The sequence below is a fragment of the Schistocerca americana genome, chromosome X (assembly GCF_021461395.2).
Source record: "Schistocerca americana isolate TAMUIC-IGC-003095 chromosome X, iqSchAmer2.1, whole genome shotgun sequence".
Taxonomy (NCBI): Eukaryota; Metazoa; Arthropoda; class Insecta; order Orthoptera; family Acrididae; genus Schistocerca; species Schistocerca americana.
In genome coordinates, this window is record NC_060130.1 from 704246124 (window position 1) to 704268725 (window position 22602).

Consider the following 22602-nt stretch of genomic DNA (forward strand, 5'->3'; position numbering starts at 1 on the left):
AAGTGTTGAGCAATAGGAAGGCATATAAATGGGAAGTGAAATTTTTTTCAACCTCTGCAACCTGTATCCTCCACCTTTTTCCTCTTCTTCCACATTTTACTGGTGAAAAACTGTCTGAGAAACACAGTATTCAGTACCACAACCTTTCTAGTCCCAATCTCCACTAGTTATTGTCCTGCTCTTAGCACTATCCCTTTTCCCATACCTTGTCTTGCTCCCACTTACACCCTCACCGTACACTCTCCCTTTTATATGCTCGAGCTTTGCTTCCTCTCTTTCCCTTTCTTCAATTGCAGTCATATACCAATGTACCGTCTTCCACAATTTTCTTATTGACCTCTCCTCTATACTTGTGCACAACATGTAACTATCCTCACCAGCACATGGGAAAACTCCATATCCTCTTCCCTTGCATTTCTGCTCTGCCTTTAGTTATTGTCTTTGACCTGTGCCTTCAGGTTGTCTTCTCAACATCTGAGACAAATTATGAGCTCCACTGCATATACTCTATCCAAATCAACCATTTTTAGCAAAATGAGTGGACTGGATAATTTTTTGTGTAATATAAAACCACATGTGGAAATTTGGCAACGAACTCAGCCATTGATTATCCACTCACCATTTGCACTAATCTCAAATAATTGGAATATTCACTTAGGGAATGTTGCTGTTATAGGACGATTACATAGCATTGTTGATCTAAACATGACTGTAGAGCAAATGCAGAAGATAAAGCAGAGACTGAACGACAGGATTTCTGTACCTCTGGAATGCGGTGCTTGCATCAGTGTAATCAGCAATGAAATTAGGTAACAGAAAGCAACCAATTTTAATCATTTAAGAAATCTGCATAAGCCTCCAAACCCTATTCAAGTTTTTGAAGTCACTGATGTTTCTTCTTATTTCTTCCATTCACCACAAATAGAGCTTCTGTATCATGGTATGTGTGAATAGTGCCAATGGGAGAATGGATTTTATGGAGGACTGCAGCTTATCATAGGGAGTGATTTATAGTCCCTGAAATTAAATGAAAGGGATCAGTGGAAATGAAATCTATGAAATACCAGCATATGAGATAATGTAAGACACATTCATTCGGAAGTGCTGTACCTTAAGTGTAATAAATAAGTCATGACAAATGAAATTTTGTTGCAGATCATGACTGAAACTTTAATTATTTGCACATCACAACAGCTGCCATGATTGATTAGGCCATCAGCTTAACTTTTCAAAGCCAACCAAATACACAAGTAATTAAATGACTCATAGACTTGGTTTTTGTCAAAATGATTACAAGGTGTCTACGGAACAGAAGCAGGTGTCTAGAGGAGATAATTATAGGTTAGATATGTTTTCATACAATTTTTACAAATAAATAACCAGATTTTGTGCATTCAGTGCTAGTACTACCACAGGAAAGGAGTTGATGCAGGATCCTTGCTTACCCTATGATATATATATATATATATATATATATATATATATATATATATATATATATATATATATATATATATATATATATATATAAGATGAGGTGACTTACCGAACGAAAGCGCTGGCAGGTCGATAGACACACAAACAAACACAAACATACACACAAAATTCAAGCTTTCGCAACAAACTGTTGCCTCATCAGGAAAGAGAGAAGGAGAGGGAAAGACGAAAGGATGTGGGTTTTAAGGGAGAGAGTAAGGAGTCATTCCAACCCCGGGAGCGGAAAGACTTACCTTAGGGGGAAAAAAGGACGGGTATACACTCGCACACACACACACATATCGATCCATACATATACAGAATTCAGTGCCCAAATGCCTACATAAAGATGTATATGTGTGGATGGATATGTGTGTGTGTGCGAGTGTATACCCGTCCTTTTTTCCCCCTAAGGTAAGTCTTTCCGCTCCCGGGATTGGAATGACTCCTTACCCTCTCCCTTAAAACCCACATCCTTTCGTCTTTCCCTCTCCTTCTCTCTTTCCTGATGAGGCAACAGTTTGTTGCGAAAGCTTGAATTTTGTGTGTATGTTTGTGTTTGTTTGTGTGTCTATCGACCTGCCAGCGCTTTGGTTCGGTAAGTCACCTCATCTTTGTTTTTATATATAATTTTTCCCACGTGGAATGTTTCCCTCTGTATATATATATATTTTGATTAAATTCAATGTTGATAAAATTATTGAAATGCAATGAAATGCAGTGGTATCAGTGAAATCTGTTTTGAAATGTTCAACTTCCAATGTAATGTTTGTGCACAAGCTTATATTGTTAACTACATTTATGACATATTCATTCCAGTGACATTTCAGCTCTTCTGAATGGGTTTCACTGTTTCATTTCATTTCATTAATTTGATTCTTATTGACACCATTCATTTCATATGAACAGATTTCATTCAAATAAACATAACATTTATACCCCACTTTTCCAGTCATAGTCTGTTTATCCTCTAGAAATACCTAATGAACATACATGTACAGAAGGAAACTACAATTCATTTCCATTACTGTTGTTTTGTGTCATAACAATTTGTTTTAACTTATGTAAGAAGACAGTTACTGAGTAATAGTTAGCATTTTTATAAATATATATTATATATTTTCTATCCATTTTTCAGATCCAGCATGCCATCCAGAAACTGAAGGCAATAAATTGACTTTCAATTTGTCATTAAGTGATGTTTACCAGTGTGGAGTGACTCGAGTGACAAATGAAATTACTGTAAGTTGGTATTTCATAACTTTATTTATGCATCACCACCTTCTATATGGCTAGCATTAACATATTAAGATAAACCATACAGAATAAATCTGAGGCATGTTCAGGAAAGTATACATAACTTATATGTTTCCATATAGTATGTGGAAATAAGCCTGGATTTCAGTTTGTACATATTCACATTCATCTCTTTCATATCCCATTATTATATTTTAATGAAGTAAAATTTTATATGTCAAGCAATGGAAAATCCAGGATGGAGTGTAACAATATTACGATTCGCATAATAAAATTTTATATGTGTTATACATGTATACTGCCCCTTACAAATTGATGTGAAAATGATGATCAGAGCCCACCAATTTGAAAACAAATTGTAACATTTTGTCTGTAAGTAAATAAGCAACACACATATGCAAAATGGAAAGACAAAAACAGTGATATAAAATTAAGATGTTAAGGAAACACAATGCTCTTAGAACCAAACGGCATAAAAATATATCAGTTCTAAAACTAAATCAAAGGCTAGTAAAAAACTTTTATATGATGCACGAGCACATCAGAGAGCAACTTGAGACATACAACTCCACCATTTAACTTAAGAAGGCAGTAGGCCAGTCTGATGTACAACAACTGTATTTGGAGAAAGGTTTGAAACACTTACAGAGTGGTTTTCTGAAAACATTCCCATGAATGGGTAATAGGACTGAAGTCAAGGGACCTTACAGATTGTCCCTTTCCCCGTGTACTGTTCATCTAAAAGCAATGACTGACCAGATGTGGTTTACAGAATAGTTAACATTATATTAGGTGACATTAACAAACGTAGTACAGAACATTAACAAACATAGTACAGAAAATATGAGAGTACAGCCCTGAAGAGAACCAACTATTCCTACTTATGTATCTTGTCCATATTCAATAGTCCACCTTGAATTATCCTGTTCCTTAGGTACTTTGTAAATGTTTACAACACTACTTGCCTTTACACATAAAACCATCTTTATGTAGACATTTGGGCACTGAATTTTAGGAACATACACAGGCACTTGGTTTGATGTCTGAGCTTCTATCCCTTAACACTAATATGGTTATACCAATTGACACCTACCAATATTATTTATGGTCAACATACCATTTGCAGTTGCTTCTCCCATAAAAGTCAAACACTGAACCACACCATTCAACACCCAATCCTAGCCATGTTTCCAGTCTTGTCATTTATTTCAATGCACCTGAAAAGTGTGATACTGTGATTTACAATGTTGCATCTCAACAGGATAACACATGTTAAATCCACCCTTCACATCACAAACATTTTCTTTGTATATGTTTGCTGCATTTAATATTTAGTTAAATCTGACTAGTTCTGTAGCCTAAGTTCGATCTGTGTACTGTTCATCTAAAAGCAATGACTGACCAGATGTGGTTCACAGAATAGTTAACATTATATTAGGTGACATTAACAAACATAGTACAGAACATTAACAAACATAGTACAGAAAATATGAGAATACAGCCCTGAAGAGAACCAACTGTCCCTACTTATGTATTTAGTCCATATTCAATAGTCCACCTTGAATTATCCTGTTCCTTAGGTACTTTGTAAATGTTTACAACACTACTTGCCTTTACACATAAAACCATCTTTATGAAGGCATTTGGGCACTGAATTTTAGGAACATACACAGGCACTTGGTTTGATGTCTGAGCTTCTATCCCTTAACACTAATATGGTTATACCAATTGACACCTACCAATATTATTTATGGTCAACATACCATTTGCAGTTGCTTCTCCCATAAAAGTCAAACACTGAACCACACCATTCAACACCCAATCCTAGCCATGTTTCCAGTCTTGTCATTCATTTCAATGCACCTGAAAAGTATGATACTGTGATTTACAATGTTGCATCTCAACAGGATAACATATGTTAAATACACACTTCACATCACAAACAATTTCTTTGTGTATGGTTGCTGCATTTAATATTTAGTTAAATCTGACTAGTTCTGTAGTTTAAGTTTGATCTGTAAAAGAGTTGATGATGTGAGTAGCTTTAGCAAAATCTCTGAAAATCTATGAACTCAATGTGAAGCTGGGGGTAGTAAATTAATTTATTTTTGCATGCTGCGAAGTGATGTCAATTCTAAACAGTTTCAGTCTGTTCAAGATTCTGTTGTTTCTTATCCTTTCTCTCTTTTCATGTGTAGACCATGAAGTAATTATATGAAAATATGTTTACATTTTAAGTATATAAGCATTTAACACATGTGTTCACATAATTATTCTGTATATACAGTGGTGTATCTTGTTATCTCTTATGAAGTAAATTTTGTTAAAAGCAAAATATAACATTAAAAACATAAGTATATTCAACAGTTGTAACAAAATCTAAATATTCTGAAGTGCCTTCACAGTCACATACTTTTGTTTTATAAAGGGACAAAAAATATATTACCATCGAATTATAGTTGAAATGACATCTGAAGAGCCCAAAGAAGTGATTTTGGCAAAGTGTATTGTCAATTCGCAAGTGAACCACACCTTGACTAGGAGAAGTGTGCTGCCTGTGGGCTTTCAAGAAGCAGAGTGAGTAACCACAATAATAATTTCATGATTGTGATAGCAACCTTGAATCATGCAAGCTATGTTAGCAGTTATAATAGCTTTAAATTTGAAAATATTAGATGTAATGTTATATTCTTAATAATATGTCTAATTTCATTATGGTTGATTATTTTCTGCAAATGTTTAATGTGTCACTAGCCAAGGATTTATCTGTGATTAGTTAAACATTTTTATGCAGTGCTTTTCAGACTCTTCTTCCTTTTTTTTTTTTAGTTTTCAGTTCTCTACAGTAATCAAAGACAAAAAAATATATGCAAAGTATTCAGTATAAGAATAAGGCAGAAACATAAACCACAAAGTTAATTGCCTAATTGCAGTAAATCGACTATTTGAGAAGCTTTCCCTTTTCAGTAATGCACTGTTAGTAGCTATAGGCAGTTTGAAAAAACAAAACTATCTTCAAAGCAATAATGACAGCATATACTAGACCAATACTCAGTATCATCAAGGGAAATACAGTGATAGAATTTGAGCACATATTCTAGGAAAAACTGAATCAAGAAGAAGCAAACACCATACAGATAAAATTAAATGTGTGCAAAATAAAAAAATTATAGCTCTGTTACCTGTCTCATACAGACATAGTAGCCATCATGCCAAATTTCTAAATGAATCTATGATCACAATGACAGAATAAAATACACAACTCTGGATTTTTACAAACATTTTATGAGAGCAATGGACTTCTATGGTCAGCATATAATGTGTTGAAATCACACTAATCCAGTGCCTTCTCCTGAAGGAATATGCCACAGAAAACTGCTGTTATTACAGAAACAACATAAGTCAGTGATTCATTTGGATTCTGCTTCAGACAGTGTATAGCATCACAATGACATCGAATGATATTGTGCAGACATGTTATGTATCAACACATGAACCTGTTGTAACATGGTATTCACATTGCGTGTGTGTGTGTGTGTGTGTGTGTGTGTGTGTGAGAGAGAGAGAGAGAGAGAGAGAGAGAGAGAGATTTTATCAGACCATCAGGGATACAAGGCTGAGAATATGAAAATGGGAGAAATGACATCTTTCCAGTAAGAGCAACATGTCCCATCTGTAGCAGCCACATGCAGTGTATTTTCAAGTTATGTGCTGACCAAAAGTTGGGCTTGGTCAGTGTTATTAATTTGTTCAAAACTAGTGATGAGCAAAATATTTTCTTGCAACAACACTCTGGAGAGCATGATGTGAAGGAGCATAAGCCCTGTAGTGACTCCAAAATTTCTCATGGCCACCTTCAAGTATATTAGTCTGATTAGTGACAAAAAATTAATATGTGCAAATTACCATTTACATCATTGCACGGTGTAACAAAAATTAGGATTTGATGATTAATTCAGCTGCTAAAAGGAGTTCTCCTAAGAAAAATGCAACAATACCAGAAATCTGGTCTCATTTCCAACTATGTTTAGCCATTATTGTTCCCAGGACATAAAGTAAGTAGATGCCACATCAGATGCAAAGAAAATGCATTCAAATATTATTACTCATATTCAAACTCCAATGTGAAATATGAGTTGTACCTCAATTATTTTATCAAAAACTTCAGTCTGAAGTTAGATTGAACTGAAGTTGACAGCTGCATTAAATGTGAGGGCCTCTTTGTCAAATGGAGTGACCTTTCATTGTCATTCTCTGTGAGAAAAGTAATTTAATTTTCTGTTACTGAAAATTCTCACTTAAGACTTTTTTTCATTTTTTCACTTTGGTCAACTATGGGTTAATTGTTATGGGACCATTAACTGTAATTCCTAGAAGTCTTAATTGTTTTTGTGTCCTGATGAGGAAGACAGAAAAAGACCCATGTAGTTAGTAGCATATAATTCACACACACACACACACACACACACACACACACACACACACACACACACACAAAATCTTACCCACCTACAATAAAAATTATTTACTCCTTTTCTAATGGTTATCCTGGAGTAAATAGCAACCATACAATGATTCAGCTTTGTCCTGTTCCAATATGTGCTAAATATTTTTGTGATAAATCAATAATTTTCCAATAGTGTAAAGGGGTTTGGCTAAGTATGACATTCTAAGAGCTGCTTTATTTTTTATTACAGTGCCTTAGAAGTGAGCTACACTTTTGAGCAGAAAGTTGAAGCACCTACATTAGGAGTTGGTGTTCGTCAAGGAGGGCAACTTGTAACTGGAGAGTTGAATGTGAATCCAGGGACGCCGTTGCAAATGGAAATATATCTCGATAAAGCCACTGCTCCAGTATATGGTCTTCTAGTCAGTTACATGATGGTAACAGATACAAAATCTCAGGATGAGACTATTATTTTCAATGGGTAAGAGCTACTGAACTAATTACTTTCAATTAAAATTAGTTCAAAATACCTGAGATCTTTATTATGTGAAAACATACTTTAAATGTGATATCACTATATACCAAATGTCAGTAATGACAATAACCAGTGATTTACTAGGATAATGAGTGTTAGTAAGCTTATGTGCGGCTATCTTGTTAGTAACAGTACTGGAGGATGCATGCAGTTGATCATATTACATAATGAACTACAGGTACAGTCCCCCAATCCTCAAAGGAAACAATAGCGTGACAAACACTTGAAGATTTTAGAGAAAGCCTAAAAATGTTTAATGAGATGGAATTTACAATGAGACTAAAGGCGGTTCTAAATTCAATGAAGTTCTTAACATGTTTCAAGTATATTTAATTGCTAGTATTACATGAAATAACTGCTTTCTTGAGCAGAAGTGAGTTCTGGGACACTTCTACAAATGTTTCAGTAGTTAATTGGTAGTATTTCAATATTATTACTATCAATATTGATCCATAATCCATTTTAATAAGTAATTTTTGAGATAAAAATGTTTCATCTGTGGTTATTGGATTTTTAAAAACAATACAACTGTTTCCACATCACATTTAGTAATTCCTCCAAATTAAGTTAGTACAGTATTTCCCATTTATCTTTATCAAAACCAAAGAGACATACTTTATTAAAATTGTAGAGCAGGCACAAGCTGCATGTAACTTTTTCTTTATTTTTACATGTTTCACTTGACCAACACAGATGTCTTCAGACGTTACGTAGCCAAGGGCCACATTTTAAAAAGATTGGGATGCATACAGTGCCACTATCATAGATGTATGTATGTATGTATGACAGTGACACATATACAGCCTGATATTTGTAACATGTGGCCTTCAGCTACATCATTTCTGAAGATGCTTGTGTTGGTCAAGTGAAATATTTAAAAATAAAGAAAAAGTTATATGTGACTTGTAGCCACCACAGTTTTAATTTCTAATGGTTGCTGTTCCCTACATTAGTTAGACAGATATTCTATGTAGGCTTTGTGCTGTGTACATTCTACACAGAAGACTTATTTCTCAGCAAAATCTGAGATAGTGGATAAACAAAACTCCTGCTATTTTCTTTCTCTGAGAGGTTCTGATCTCAGAGTACCATGGGAGAGCCACTACAGAGTTTGCAAGGAGAAAGGGGGAGGATCATGGGACAAAGTGAAGCTTTGATTTGGTCCTTAAGAGATGTTCAGATGTTGTAATTTGCTGTGCATTGACCATGAACAACAGGAATCTTGATTAGACTCCCTGTCTGTGATACATTTTAATTTTTACCACACAATCAGTGACAAACTTGACTTAAGTATCACTTTTGTCTGGATAGAAAGTGTGTCAGTGGGCATGTAATATCATCACATTCTTAACGTGTACCATGAATGTCTTGTGTATAATGTCACATAACATCACTCCCACAAAGGCATTGCTCTAGGGTTTTTTAATACATTGATTGTCCTGCCTCACTGTAATCTCTATTAAGAACTATATTTTGTTCTTTTGACAATCTTAAGTTCACATCAGGAGCTATGATGATGAGGTGAAAAGTTCTCTACCTGGTAGAATAAGACTGTGGATTTTACTTCAAAAATGAACTAATTTTTCAACATAGCCAGTTTTGGGCCAATGCAGCTTATTCAGTATTTTTCCAATGAGTAGGTTCCATCACTGAATTTCTATTCAGGCAAGTCTGAAGAATAACCATCTGCATCTACTATAGCCCCTTCACTGTACTCTAGACACTTTCCAGACACAGTTTCTTTTTGATATGTCATAATATGAAAATCTAAGGGTGCCAATTCCTGTGAATATGACAGAGATTCCATCTTCAAGTCTACCTATTTTTACACTACTACCAAAGCTTTGATGACAGGTGAATTGCCTAGAAGAAAGATAGTGATTCTTTTCGTTTTCAATGCATGTCTGTTATCACATCTTTTTTCATCTAGTTGATCCAAGAAATTATATAGTGTTCACCAGTTATTGTTCTATCTTTTGCAAGGTAATCATTTATAAGAAAATGTTTTGTAACCTACAGAAACTGGACATAACCTTTCTGGCAGACAAAGTAAATTTTTCATCTTTTGGTGCATGGCATTGATTTTCATTCCATGCTTCCATTTCTGGGATTAGGTGGTGGACTCAAGTCCCATCTATAGTTACAGGTTGGTACATAAAATCAGTCAAATTATTTTAAAATGCTCTACACATTACAAGTAGTGAGAAAGTGAATCTCAAATTCACTTTAGTAAGCATTCACCAATGCAGCAACCTTCTTACACAAACCTTTCTCACAATTAATTCCTCAAGTATAACATATAATATTATTTCCTCTAATATGCCTGTACCAGCTGTTTCAAGCACCTTCAATTGGTGACTGTGTAATATTTGGACTGTCCTGATGTTTTCATTTACAGTTGCACTTTTAGATTTTCTTTCACATGGAACACTTTCAGGGGAGCTATGACCACATTTAAATTCAACCACCCATTTTTTAACCATTGAAAATATTTGAAATCCCATAGGCAATAAACCATATGAAACAAGCCCGCCTGGCTGGCTGCTTGCTCTAATGCACTGCTTCCTGAGCAAGAAGGCATGCTGGTCACCGGCATGAATCTGCCCAGCGGATTAGTGTCGAGGTCCAGTGTGCAGGCGAGCCTGTGGATGGTTTGAAGGCAGCTTTCCATCTATCTCGACAAATGTGAGCTGGTTCTCCTTATTCCGCCTCAGCTACACTATGTGGGAGATTGCTGCGCAAACACCATTTCCATGTATGCATGCACCATAATTAATCTACCACGCAAACATTTGAGGTTACACTCGTCTGGTATGAGACATTCCTGGAAGGAGTCCACTGGGGGCTGAACTTCACTGTACCACTGGATTCGGTGTGGGGCAGCGGTGGAGTGGGTGGACAGCTGTGGCCTGTTGCGGGGTTGTGAACCACTGAGGGCTATTGCGGGATGAAGCCTCTCTGTCGTTTCTAGGTCCCCGATTTAATGCAATGCAATACAACACAATCTGAAACAGAGATATTTATGGTGCCACAATATTCCAAGTTATTCATTTGCGTGAAATGCACATAAGACAACCACTTTAAAAAGCTTTATAAACAGAATTGTTCTGAAGATCAAGTTGATCTGTGACTGTTTGCTGATGATGTTGTGTGTATGGGAAAGTGTCATCATTGAGTGACTGGAGGATGATACAGGATGACTTAGGCAGAATTTCTACTTGGTGTGATTAATGACAGCTTGTGCTAACTGTAGAAAAATATAAGTTAATGAAGTTAACACAGATGAGCAGAAAAAAACAATCCTATGATGTTGGAACACAGTATTAGTGACATGCTATTTGACACAATCGTTTTGATTAAATACCTACACATAATGTTGCAAAGCAATAGGAAATGGATCAGCATGTAAGTTCAGTAGTAGGAAAGACAGGTGGTGGACTTTGGTTTATTCAGAGAATTTTAGGAAAGTGCAGCACGTCTATGATGGACACAGCATATAGAACACTAGTGTGACCCATTCTAGAGTACTGCTTGAGTGTTTGGTGTCCCCAGTGAGTCAGATTTAAGGAAGACATCAAAGCAGTTCAGAGGCGCTCTGCTAGATTTGTTACCAGTAGGTTTGATCAACATGTAAGTATTACGTAGATGCTTTGTGAACTCAAATGGGGAACCCTGGATAAGAGACAATATTCTCTTTGCAAAACACTGTGAGAAAATTTAGAGAATGAGCATTTGCAACTGACTGCAGATCAGTTCTGCTGCTGCCATAGTTCATTTTGCACAAGGACCACAAAGGTGAAATAAGAGAAATTAGAGTTCGTATGGCAGCATATAGAAAGACATATTTCCCTTGTTCCATTTGCAAGTGGATCAGGAAAGGAAATGGTTAGCAGTGGTACAATGTACCTGAGGCCATGCACCTTGAGGTGGACTACAGAGAGACGTAGATGCAGACAACTTACTCATGTCATTGTGTAACAAATTTCAGCATAATCAAAACAAAATTTCATTAAAATCAACAGCTTCTCTATGCCAGGATGACAACATTATATCTTATGCTCACAGAAAGAGGCAAAGTCACAACTCATCAGACAGCATCGTGCAACATGCATCCAGAGAGCTACTGTTCAGTTTCTGTGATGTTAGGCCCTTTAAAGACAGACAACTTTTTATGCCTTTGCTTGGGTATCAGATTCCAAATGTCCATTTATCCAGTTCCCTTTGCAATGTTCGTCCAGAAAGAGAATGAAATGGACCTACATTCACTGCCAGCAGCAGTTTCAGTGAGGTGTGAAACTAGTTGTCGACACAAGATATGACACTCATCTTACTCCCCATTGGTTAGGGGCTTTTTAATGACCACAGTTTTTATGCCATGTTATGTAGCTGCAAGAGGTAGAACATTCCTTGCAGACATATTGGACATTTTTTATTGATCCATCAACATATCAAGGAGCTTCATGTACAATGTGTACGCCCCCAGTAGCTGAATGGTCAGCGTGACAGAATGTCAATCCTAAGGACCCGGGTTCAATTCCCAGCTGGGTCGGAGATTTTCTCCGCTCAGGGACTGGGTGTTGTGTTGTCGTAATCATCATCATTTTATCCTCATCGGTGCACTTTTAATGTGGTGACTAGTGTTTCATCTGTTGAGCTTACATTGACTATTAAATAGTTGTGAAAACGTACAGTGCTAATAGATTCATACATATTTGCTGACGACTGTGATGTAACTTCAGCTGCAGATAGTATGAGTGGTGCAACTGTCAAATATACTGTCAGAAATTCGTTACCATATAAATAAAAAGTAAAATACCAGGACCAACATGATGCCACAAATTCATTAAAATACAAAGACAGATAACAGAGCCATAGACAGTAGTTTCATACATGCATATGAAAGTACCCACTGATGTGATATGGAAGTCAAGAACAACTAAATCTTAACAATGGCACTGTAATGGAAGTAGGGCTATCACAATAAAGAAATTCAGTTTAAGCAGTAGATTTGGATTCTTATATATATAATACCTGCAAGATTTTACTCATCATAAGACTGCATTATTCTGAAGAAGTCTTATACACAATGTAATGGGCATGTCATATGGGTGCCTTAAATTTGAAAATTCTAAGTTTATCCCTTGTATTTTTCATTTTTGCAGGAAGATAATTGAGACTAGACACAACGCTCAATTTTTGGATAGCAATCACAGAATAAAACATAACTGTTGTGGCACAATGGACACTTTGGTACATAAAGAATATGAATACACTGTAATCACTTGAGAGTTCACAATTCCAGTCTGTACCATTTTGTCATAAATCATTGCATCCACCAAGTGAATAATCTTGATAGCTTCAGGTTCAACTAATCAGTCAATAATCCATAGAGCAGTAATCCAAAAACCCAGTCCAGCTGATGTCCAATAAACAACCAAGTTGTCAAAGTATGTTGTAAGTGAGGTAAAGACCTTAGCACAGTATGGATCAACATGTTTTGCAGCCAGCTCGTGGCTGAATTTTATCTCTGGTTTGACATCATCAGTCAGGCCTATGCACCAGGTGCCTTGTACTGGCTGCTGGTGGAGTCATTGATAATTGACATAGGAAACCATCCAACTCACTTTTAGATGAGATATAAGAATAAAATGTTAAAGAAAGTCATCCATCTGTCTTCAGTCTGAAGAGTTTATGTTTGATTATATTCATTATTTGAACACCTTGGAATAATGATGCACCTCCATTAGTTCTTTGTTAGCAGTTGTGTAATGTGTAACCTACATGGAATAATTAGCTGTCACATACTTCATATATATCCTGTGATGCCTTAATGAAGTAGTTGCAACATGTCTTTCGAGGTCTCAGAAAATTTTAATCTTGTTTAAAATTGTTCAAAGGTTAGTAAGATTTTATCAGTTTACTACTTATGTTCCTGATGATCAAACAAATGAAACCAATACAGAATTCCAAACTGTGTTTCTCAGTATTTATTTGTGCAAGAAGATCAAATTATGCTCTCATATTTAACATCTGTATCAATCAAAGATGGTAGATGTAAATCATAAAAAATATTAGAAGGCACTTTGGTATCTCAACTTTGTACAGTTTTGTTACGTATTACACTGAATGTATAATTTAAATGGCCTTTTTCTAATGCAGAAATCTGTTAAAGGTAACCACAGTCACTTATACATAGAACAATTAGATAAAATAAGAAGTGGGAGAAACTACAGACTTAAATTAAAAACAACTATGTGCTCAGTAATATTAAATACTACTCTAAGCTGTAATACACACATCAAAAAAAGTTTTGCATCACCTCAGCTCTGAGAGTTCTGGAACCTGTACAGAAAACTGGAATAGAGATCAACATAAACATCATTTTTGCCCTTTTTATTGCTCATGAAAACCACACATTGCATGTTGTACCACCATAAAGCAAGAACTTCTGAGGTGGTGGTCCAGATTGCTGTACACACTGGTACCTCTAATACCCAGTAGCTTGCTTTGATGCATACCTGTATTCATCATGGCATACTATCCACATGTTCGTCAAGGTGCTGTTGCTCTAGATTGTCTCACTCCTCAATGGCAATTTAGTGTAGATCCCTCAGAGTGGTTGGTGGATCACATCATCCATAAGCAGCCCTTTTCAGTCTATCCCAGGCATGTTCGATAGGGCTTATGTCTAGAGAACATGCTGGCCGCTCTAGTTGAGGGATGTCGTTATCCTGATGGAAGTCATTCTTAAGATGTGCATGATGGGGGTGTGAATTGTCATCCATGAAGTTGAATGTCTTGCCAATATGCTGCTGATATGATTGCACTGTCGGTCGGAGGATGACATTCACATATCATACAACCATTACGTTGCCTTCCATGACCACCAGCAGCATACGTTGGCCCCACATAATGCCACCCTAAAACAGCAAGGAACTTCCGCCTTGCTGCACTCGCTGAACGGTGTGTCTAAGGCATTCAGCCTGACTGGGTTGCCTTCAAACATGTCTGTGACGATTGTATGGTTGGAGGCATATGCTACACTCATGGGTGAAGAGAACATGATGCCAATCCTGAGCAGTCCATTTGGCATGTTGTTAGGGCCATCTGTACTGCACTGCATGGTGTCATGGTTGCAAAGATGGACCCCTCCATGAACATCAGGAGTGAAGTTGCGTATCATGCCGCCTATTGTGCACAGTTTGAGTCATAACACAACGTCCTGTGGCAGTACAAAAAGCATTATTCAACATGTTGGCATCGCTGTCAGGGTTCCTTTGAGCCATAATCCATAGTTAGTAGTCATCCACTGGAGTTGTAGCTCTTGGGTGGCCTGAGTAAGGCAGGTCATTGAGAGTTCCTGTCTGTCTGTATCTCCTCCATGTCCGAACAAATCACTCAGGTTCACTCCAAGATGCCTGGACTCTTCCCTTGTTGAGAGCCCTTCCTGGCACAAAATAACAATATGGACATGATTGAACTATGGTATTGACCGTCTAGATATGGTTGAACTATAGACAACATGAGCTGTGTGCCTCTTCCTGGTGGAATGACTGGAACTGATCAGCTGTCAGACCCCCTTCGTGTAATAGGCGCTGCTCATGCATGGCTGTTTACATCTTTGGATGGATTTAGTGATGTCTCTGAACAGTCAAAGGAACTGTGTCTGTAATACAATATCAACAGTCAATGTCTATCTTCAAGAGTTCTAGGAACTGGGGTGATGCAAAACTTTTTTTGATGTGTGTATAATCACCTCACTCCAAAGAGAATCATGAAATCAACTTTGAGTGGTGTAAATTAATTTCTCTGTTTCAGTTGCTCAGTTGACACGTACTTATTTGAAAACTTCAATACAGTTGATGGTGATTTTCTGTCAGCAAAATTCAGAGCATTCAAGTTTCCTCAGTCAACCTATGTTGAGTTTAAGGGGACGGTGAATGTCTGTCTTGATAAATGTCGTGGTGTAAGTAATCTCATTATTATTGATCTTATGCTTTGCAACTCATCAGCTTCTATGACACAAAGAAAACATTATGCCTGACACATATTTGTACATGAGCAGATAAACACATGTTTACACTGATGTGGCGGTGCATGCCCTCATGTGCCTGAACACACATGTGCACTGTCTCTCTCTCTCTCTCTCTCTCTCTCTGTGTGTCTCTCTCTCTCTCTCTCTCTCTCTCTCTCACACACACACACACACACACACACACACACACACACACACGTGTATATATATATATATATATATATATATATATATATATATAAAAACAAAGATGAGGTGACTTACCGAACAAAAGCGCTGGCAGGTCGATAGACACACAAACAAACACAAACACACACACAAAATTCAAGCTTTCGCAACAAACTGTTGCCTCATCAGGAAAGAGGGAAGGAGAGGGGAAGACGAAAGGAAGTGGGTTTTAAGGGAGAGGGTAAGGAGTCATTCCAATCCCGGGAGCGGAAAGACTTACCTTAGGGGGAAAAAAGGACAGGTATACACTCGCACACACGCACATATCCATCCACACATACAGACACAAGCAGACATATTTAAAGACAAAGAGTTTGGGCAGAGATGTCAGTCGGGGCAGAAGTGTAGAGGCAAAGAAGTTGTTGAAAGACAGGTGAGGTATGAGTGGCGGCAACTTGAAATTAGCGGAGATTGAGGCCTGGCGGATGACGAGAAGAGAGGATATACTGAAGGGCAAGTTCCCATCTCCGGAGTTCGGATAGGTTGGTGTTGGTGGGAAGTATCCAGATAACCCGGACGGTGTAACACTGTGCCAAGATGTGCTGGCTGTGCACCAAGGCATGTTTAGCCACAGGGTGATCCTCATTACCAACAAACACTGTCTGCCTGTGTCCATTCATGCGAATGGACAGTTTGTTGCTGGTCATTCCCACATAGAATGCATCACAGTGTAGGCAGGTCAGTTGGTAAATCACGTGGGTGCTTTCACACGTGGCTCTGCCTCTGATCGTGTACACCTTCCGGGTTACAGGACTGGAGTAGGTGGTGGTGGGAGGGTGCATGGGACAGGTTTTGCATCGGGGGCGGTTACAAGGATAGGAGCCAGAGGGTAGGGAAGGTGGTTTGGGGATTTCATAGGGATGAACTAACAGGTTACGAAGGTTAGGTGGACGGCGGAAAGACACTCTTGGCGGAGTGGGGAGGATTTCATGAAGGATGGATCTCATTTCAGGGCAGGATTTGAGGAAGTCGTATCCCTGCTGGAGAGCCACATTCAGAGTCTGGTCCAGTCCCGGAAAGTATCCTGTCACAAGTGGGGCACTTTTGTGGTTCTTCTGTGGGGGATTCTGGGTTTGAGGGGACGAGGAAGTGGCTCTGGTTATTTGCTTCTGTACCAGGTCGGGAGGGTAGTTGCGGGATGCGAAAGCTGTTTTCAGGTTGTTGGTGTAATGATTCAGGGATTCCGGACTGGAGCAGATTCGTTTGCCACGAAGACCTAGGCTGTAGGGAAGGGACCGTTTGATGTGGAATGGGTGGCAGCTGTCATAATGGAGGTACTGTTGCTTGTTGGTGGGTTTGATGTGGACGGACGTGTGAAGTTGGCCATTGGACAGGTGGAGGTCAACGTCAAGGAAAGTGGCATGGGATTTGGAGTAGGACCAGGTGAAACTGATGGAACCAAAGGAGTTGAGGTTGGAGAGGAAGTTCTGGAGTTCTTCTTCACTGTGAGTCCAGATCATGAAGATGTCATCAATAAATCTGTACCAAACTTTGGGTTGGCAGACTTGGGTAACCAAGAAGGCTTCCTCTAAGCGACCCATGAATAGGTTGGCATACGAGGGGGCCATCCTGGTGCCCATGGCTGTTCCCTTTAATTGTTGGTATGTCTGGCCCTCAAAAGTGAAGAAGTTGTGGGTCAGGATGAAGCTGGCTAAGGTGATGAGGAAAGAGGTTTTAGGTAGGGTGGCAGGTGATCGGCGTGAAAGGAAATGCTCCATCGCAGCGAGGCCCTGGACGTGCGGAATATTTGTGTATAAGGAAGTGGCATCAATGGTTACAAGGATGGTTTCTGGGGGTAACAGATTGGGTAAGGATTCCAGGCGTTCAAGGAAGTGGTTGGTGTCCTTGATGAAGTATGGGAGACTGCATGTAATGGGTTGAAGGTGTTGATCTACGTAGGCAGAGATGCGTTCTGTGGGGGCTTGGTAACCAGCTACAATGGGGCGGCCGGGATGATTGGGTTTGTGGATTTTAGGAAGAAGGTAGAAGGTAGGGGTGCGGGGTGTCGGTGGGGTCAGGAGGTTGATGGAGTCAGGTGAAAGGTTTTGCAGGGGGCCTAAGGTTCTGAGGATTCCTTGAAGCTCCGCCTGGACATCGGGAATGGGGTTACCTTGGCAAACTTTGTATGTGGTGTTTCAGACAACACCACATACACCACATACAAAGTTTGCCAAGGTAACCCCATTCCCGATGTCCAGGCGGAGCTTCAAGGAATCCTCAGAACCTTAGGCCCCCTGCAAAACCTTTCACCTGACTCCATCAACCTCCTGACCCCACCGACACCCCGCACCCCTACCTTCTACCTTCTTCCTAAAATCCACAAACCCAATCATCCCGGCCGCCCCATTGTAGCTGGTTACCAAGCCCCCACAGAACGCATCTCTGCCTACGTAGATCAACACCTTCAACCCATTACATGCAGTCTCCCATCCTTCATCAAGGACACCAACCACTTCCTTGAACGCCTGGAATCCTTACCCAATCTGTTACCCCCAGAAACCATCCTTGTAACCATTGATGCCACTTCCTTATACACAAATATTCCGCACGTCCAGGGCCTCGCTGCGATGGAGCATTTCCTTTCACGCCGATCACCTGCCACCCTACCTAAAACCTCTTTCCTCATCACCTTAGCCAGCTTCATCCTGACCCACAACTTCTTCACTTTTGAGGGCCAGACATACCAACAATTAAAGGGAACAGCCATGGGCACCAGGATGGCCCCCTCGTACGCCAACCTATTCATGGGTCGCTTAGAGGAAGCCTTCTTGGTTACCCAAGTCTGCCAACCCAAAGTTTGGTACAGATTTATTGATGACATCTTCATGATCTGGACTCACAGTGAAGAAGAACTCCAGAACTTCCTCTCCAACCTCAACTCCTTTGGTTCCATCAGTTTCACCTGGTCCTACTCCAAATCCCATGCCACTTTCCTTGACGTTGACCTCCACCTGTCCAATGGCCAACTTCACACGTCCGTCCACATCAAACCCACCAACAAGCAACAGTACCTCCATTATGACAGCTGCCACCCATTCCACATCAAACGGTCCCTTCCCTACAGCCTAGGTCTTCGTGGCAAACGAATCTGCTCCAGTCCGGAATCCCTGAATCATTACACCAACAACCTGAAAACAGCTTTCGCATCCCGCAACTACCCTCCCGACCTGGTACAGAAGCAAATAACCAGAGCCACTTCCTCGTCCCCTCAAACCCAGAATCCCCCACAGAAGAACCACAAAAGTGCCCCACTTGTGACAGGATACTTTCCGGGACTGGACCAGACTCTGAAGGTGGCTCTCCAGCAGGGATACGACTTCCTCAAATCCTGCCCTGAAATGAGATCCATCCTTCATGAAATCCTCCCCACTCCGCCAAGAGTGTCTTTCCGCCGTCCACCTAACCTTCGTAACCTGTTAGTTCATCCCTATGAAATCCCCAAACCACCTTCCCTACCCTCTGGCTCCTATCCTTGTAACCGCCCCCGATGCAAAACCTGTCCCATGCACCCTCCCACCACCACCTACTCCAGTCCTGTAACCCGGAAGGTGTACACGATCAGAGGCAGAGCCACGTGTGAAAGCACCCACGTGATTTACCAACTGACCTGCCTACACTGTGATGCATTCTATGTGGGAATGACCAGCAACAAACTGTCCATTCGCATGAATGGACACAGGCAGACAGTGTTTGTTGGTAATGAGGATCACCCTGTGGCTAAACATGCCTTGGTGCACAGCCAGCACATCTTGGCACAGTGTTACACCGTCCGGGTTATCTGGATACTTCCCACCAACACCAACCTATCCGAACTCCGGAGATGGGAACTTGCCCTTCAGTATATCCTCTCTTCTCGTCATCCGCCAGGCCTCAATCTCCACTAATTTCAAGTTGCCGCCACTCATACCTCACCTGTCTTTCAACAACTTCTTTGCCTCTACACTTCTGCCTCGACTGACATCTCTGCCCAAACTCTTTGTCTTTAAATATGTCTGCTTGTGTCTGTATGTGTGGATGGATATGTGCGTGTGTGCGAGTGTATACCTGTCCTTTTTTCCCCCTAAGGTAAGTCTTTCCGCTCCCGGGATTGGAATGACTCCTTACCCTCTCCCTTAAAACCCACTTCCTTTCGTCTTCCCCTCTCCTTCCCTCTTTCCTGATGAGGCAACAGTTTGTTGCGAAAGCTTGAATTTTGTGTGTGTGTTTGTGTTTGTTTGTGTGTCTATCGACCTGCCAGCGCTTTTGTTCGGTAAGTCACCTCATCTTTGTTTTTATATATAATTTTTCCCACGTGGAATGTTTCCTTCCATTATATATATATATATATATATATATATATATATATATATATATATATATATATATATATATAGAGGGAAACATTCCATGTGGGAAAAATATATTTAAAAACAAAGATGATGTGACTTACCATACGAAAGCGCTGGCAGGTCGATAGAAACACAAACAGACACATACATACACACAAAATTCAAGCTTTCGCAACAAACTGTTGCCTCATCAGGAAAGAGGGAAGGAGAGGGAAAGTGTGTTATTCTGGTTATGATGCAAAGTTCCTTTGCAAGTGCCCTTCAAATACACTGTCTGATCTGTGCAGGAATATATATGATGGATGTATGTATACGGGTCGCAGACGCATGGTTGATGACATATTGAAATTTGGGTCTGGCCGTGAGGCATGCATGGATAGCCATAGCCAAATGGTAAGGCAACCACTTGTGACACGTGGGAAATTCAGGTTCGAGTCAAGGTCTGGCAAAAACTTTCACTGTCATTATTCCATTCTACAGCTGATGGTAGTCCTTAATCGCACTTGGGAATTCATTTGATATACAGATGTATAAAGTGTAGAATACTGAATATATTTCAGATGATTCTTATGATGCCTCAAAAGCCAGTTTCAGTTCATTTTTTATAAGAGTGAATATCAAAGCTGAAATTTGAGAATAAATTTAGGATCGTCCATGTTTGTTTCACATGTGATGATCTGTCCAAGTCTGAAACTGAAGGCAGACATTCTTAAGAGATCTGTGGGATGTAACTGATAACAAGTTTTAGGAACCATAATCTCTTTTATTATAGAACATAATCAGACACCATCTGGATCACAACTAACACAGATGGAGTTTGTATATTCATTTAGATCTTTCCAATTCTGAAATCAGTGTGCTTTGCATTGTTTTAACAAAATTAGTTTTTCATAGCGCTTTTGTAGGGCAATGAAACTGAACCATTATAAATAAACAGCCTATGGTATTAAACTCTTAGTTATGTAAAGCAAGCATACAGTGAGATTTTGTGTCCTTAACCTTCTTCCATTATGTACACTGTACTCAAACATCATACAAGTTTGCAAAAATCAGTTATTGTGGTGCTCATGAGACACTTAATACTGTTAGTCACAATTTCTCAGTGATCAGATCTGAGCAAATGTTCACATTCACAACTTTCACAATGGACTGCACTTTCAACTTCATTCCAACATTGTGTTGAATTATTCTCAAATATTTTTTTATGCCAATGCAACATCTAAGTGTCATGTTACTTATCTCCATTGTGCTTGGCCATACATTCTCTTCCAGGACTTCACATTATTATGTTAAATTAATAACATAAGATAAGACTGAAAATAAACATCTTACAACAGAAGAAGTTCTGCCGTATTGTATACAAACTGCAGTATGGGAATGCCAGATAGGCATTCCTGTCATCTTACTGGCTGCTGCAGGAGGTGGCTGAAAATGATGCAGAAATTTATTGGAGTTGTCCCATTTCTTTTCCACAGATAAGGATTTACATTAATTTTAATCACATTTCAGTCCATTTTTGAAGGTTAAGATTATAATTAGATTCAACTTGAAAAGTACTACTGGATTCAGTTAACATCTAAATTTCCTGAAAAGTGGAGTTGCCCACCTTCAATAATGAGTTTCTCACATAGTGGCTGATAATAATAATTAAAATTGATTCAATAAAATATTTTTCTTTCCATAATATTGATTATGTACTTGTGATACTTTGTATTCTGGATGATTATGGTCATTTGATCTATTTATCTCAGCTGTGAGCCTCAAATTTTATTTTCTCTTCCAGATATGTATAAAAGCAATATAACATTTTCAAAATACTGATTTCATTGCAGTATCATGTGCCATATCTTTTGCCACTCTGATTCTGTAGTCAATGTGATGCAACAAAGGCATCGTAGTAGCGGGTCAGGACGGCAGGTGAGATGATGGAACCCCCTTGCCAACCCCCTCTATAGGTAGCAATGGTGCTGAGTGTTGATTATCAGGGTGGTGGGTTCATAGAGCCAGCTGGATGATTGACAGAAAGTCTTAGACGCTGTATTTATAGGGTTTCTTTATTCCATCCAAAAATCTAGCAGTTGTAGTGGTATCCGATAGTGGTCAGCAGCCCCAGATACAGGCTGGTCACAGTCAGTGAAGTGTGCTTGGCTCAGCATGTGGCCTCATGTAAAGACTAGCATGCAGTGTCACCCTATCCAGCAGGTGGCAGCTGAGATGAAGTTGTATTGTCAACACTCCAGCGGTACATCGCCATGTCAGGCTGCTTATAAACAGTTAGCATGGTGCTAAGGTAGAC

The 22602-nt window shown here is 39.2% G+C and overlaps 1 protein-coding gene across 1 annotated transcript in view; it reads left to right on the top strand.

Moving 5' to 3' along the window:
- The window catches only part of LOC124556835, a 139214-nt gene that overhangs the window by 86891 nt on the left and 29721 nt on the right, over window positions 1–22602 (top strand). The window contains exons 3-6 of the mRNA XM_047130852.1: window positions 2615–2718; window positions 5162–5310; window positions 7431–7661; window positions 15534–15681. Of these exons, the coding sequence (XP_046986808.1) occupies window positions 2615–2718; window positions 5162–5310; window positions 7431–7661; window positions 15534–15681 (632 nt within the window). The remainder of the gene's footprint in view (window positions 1–2614; window positions 2719–5161; window positions 5311–7430; window positions 7662–15533; window positions 15682–22602) is intronic.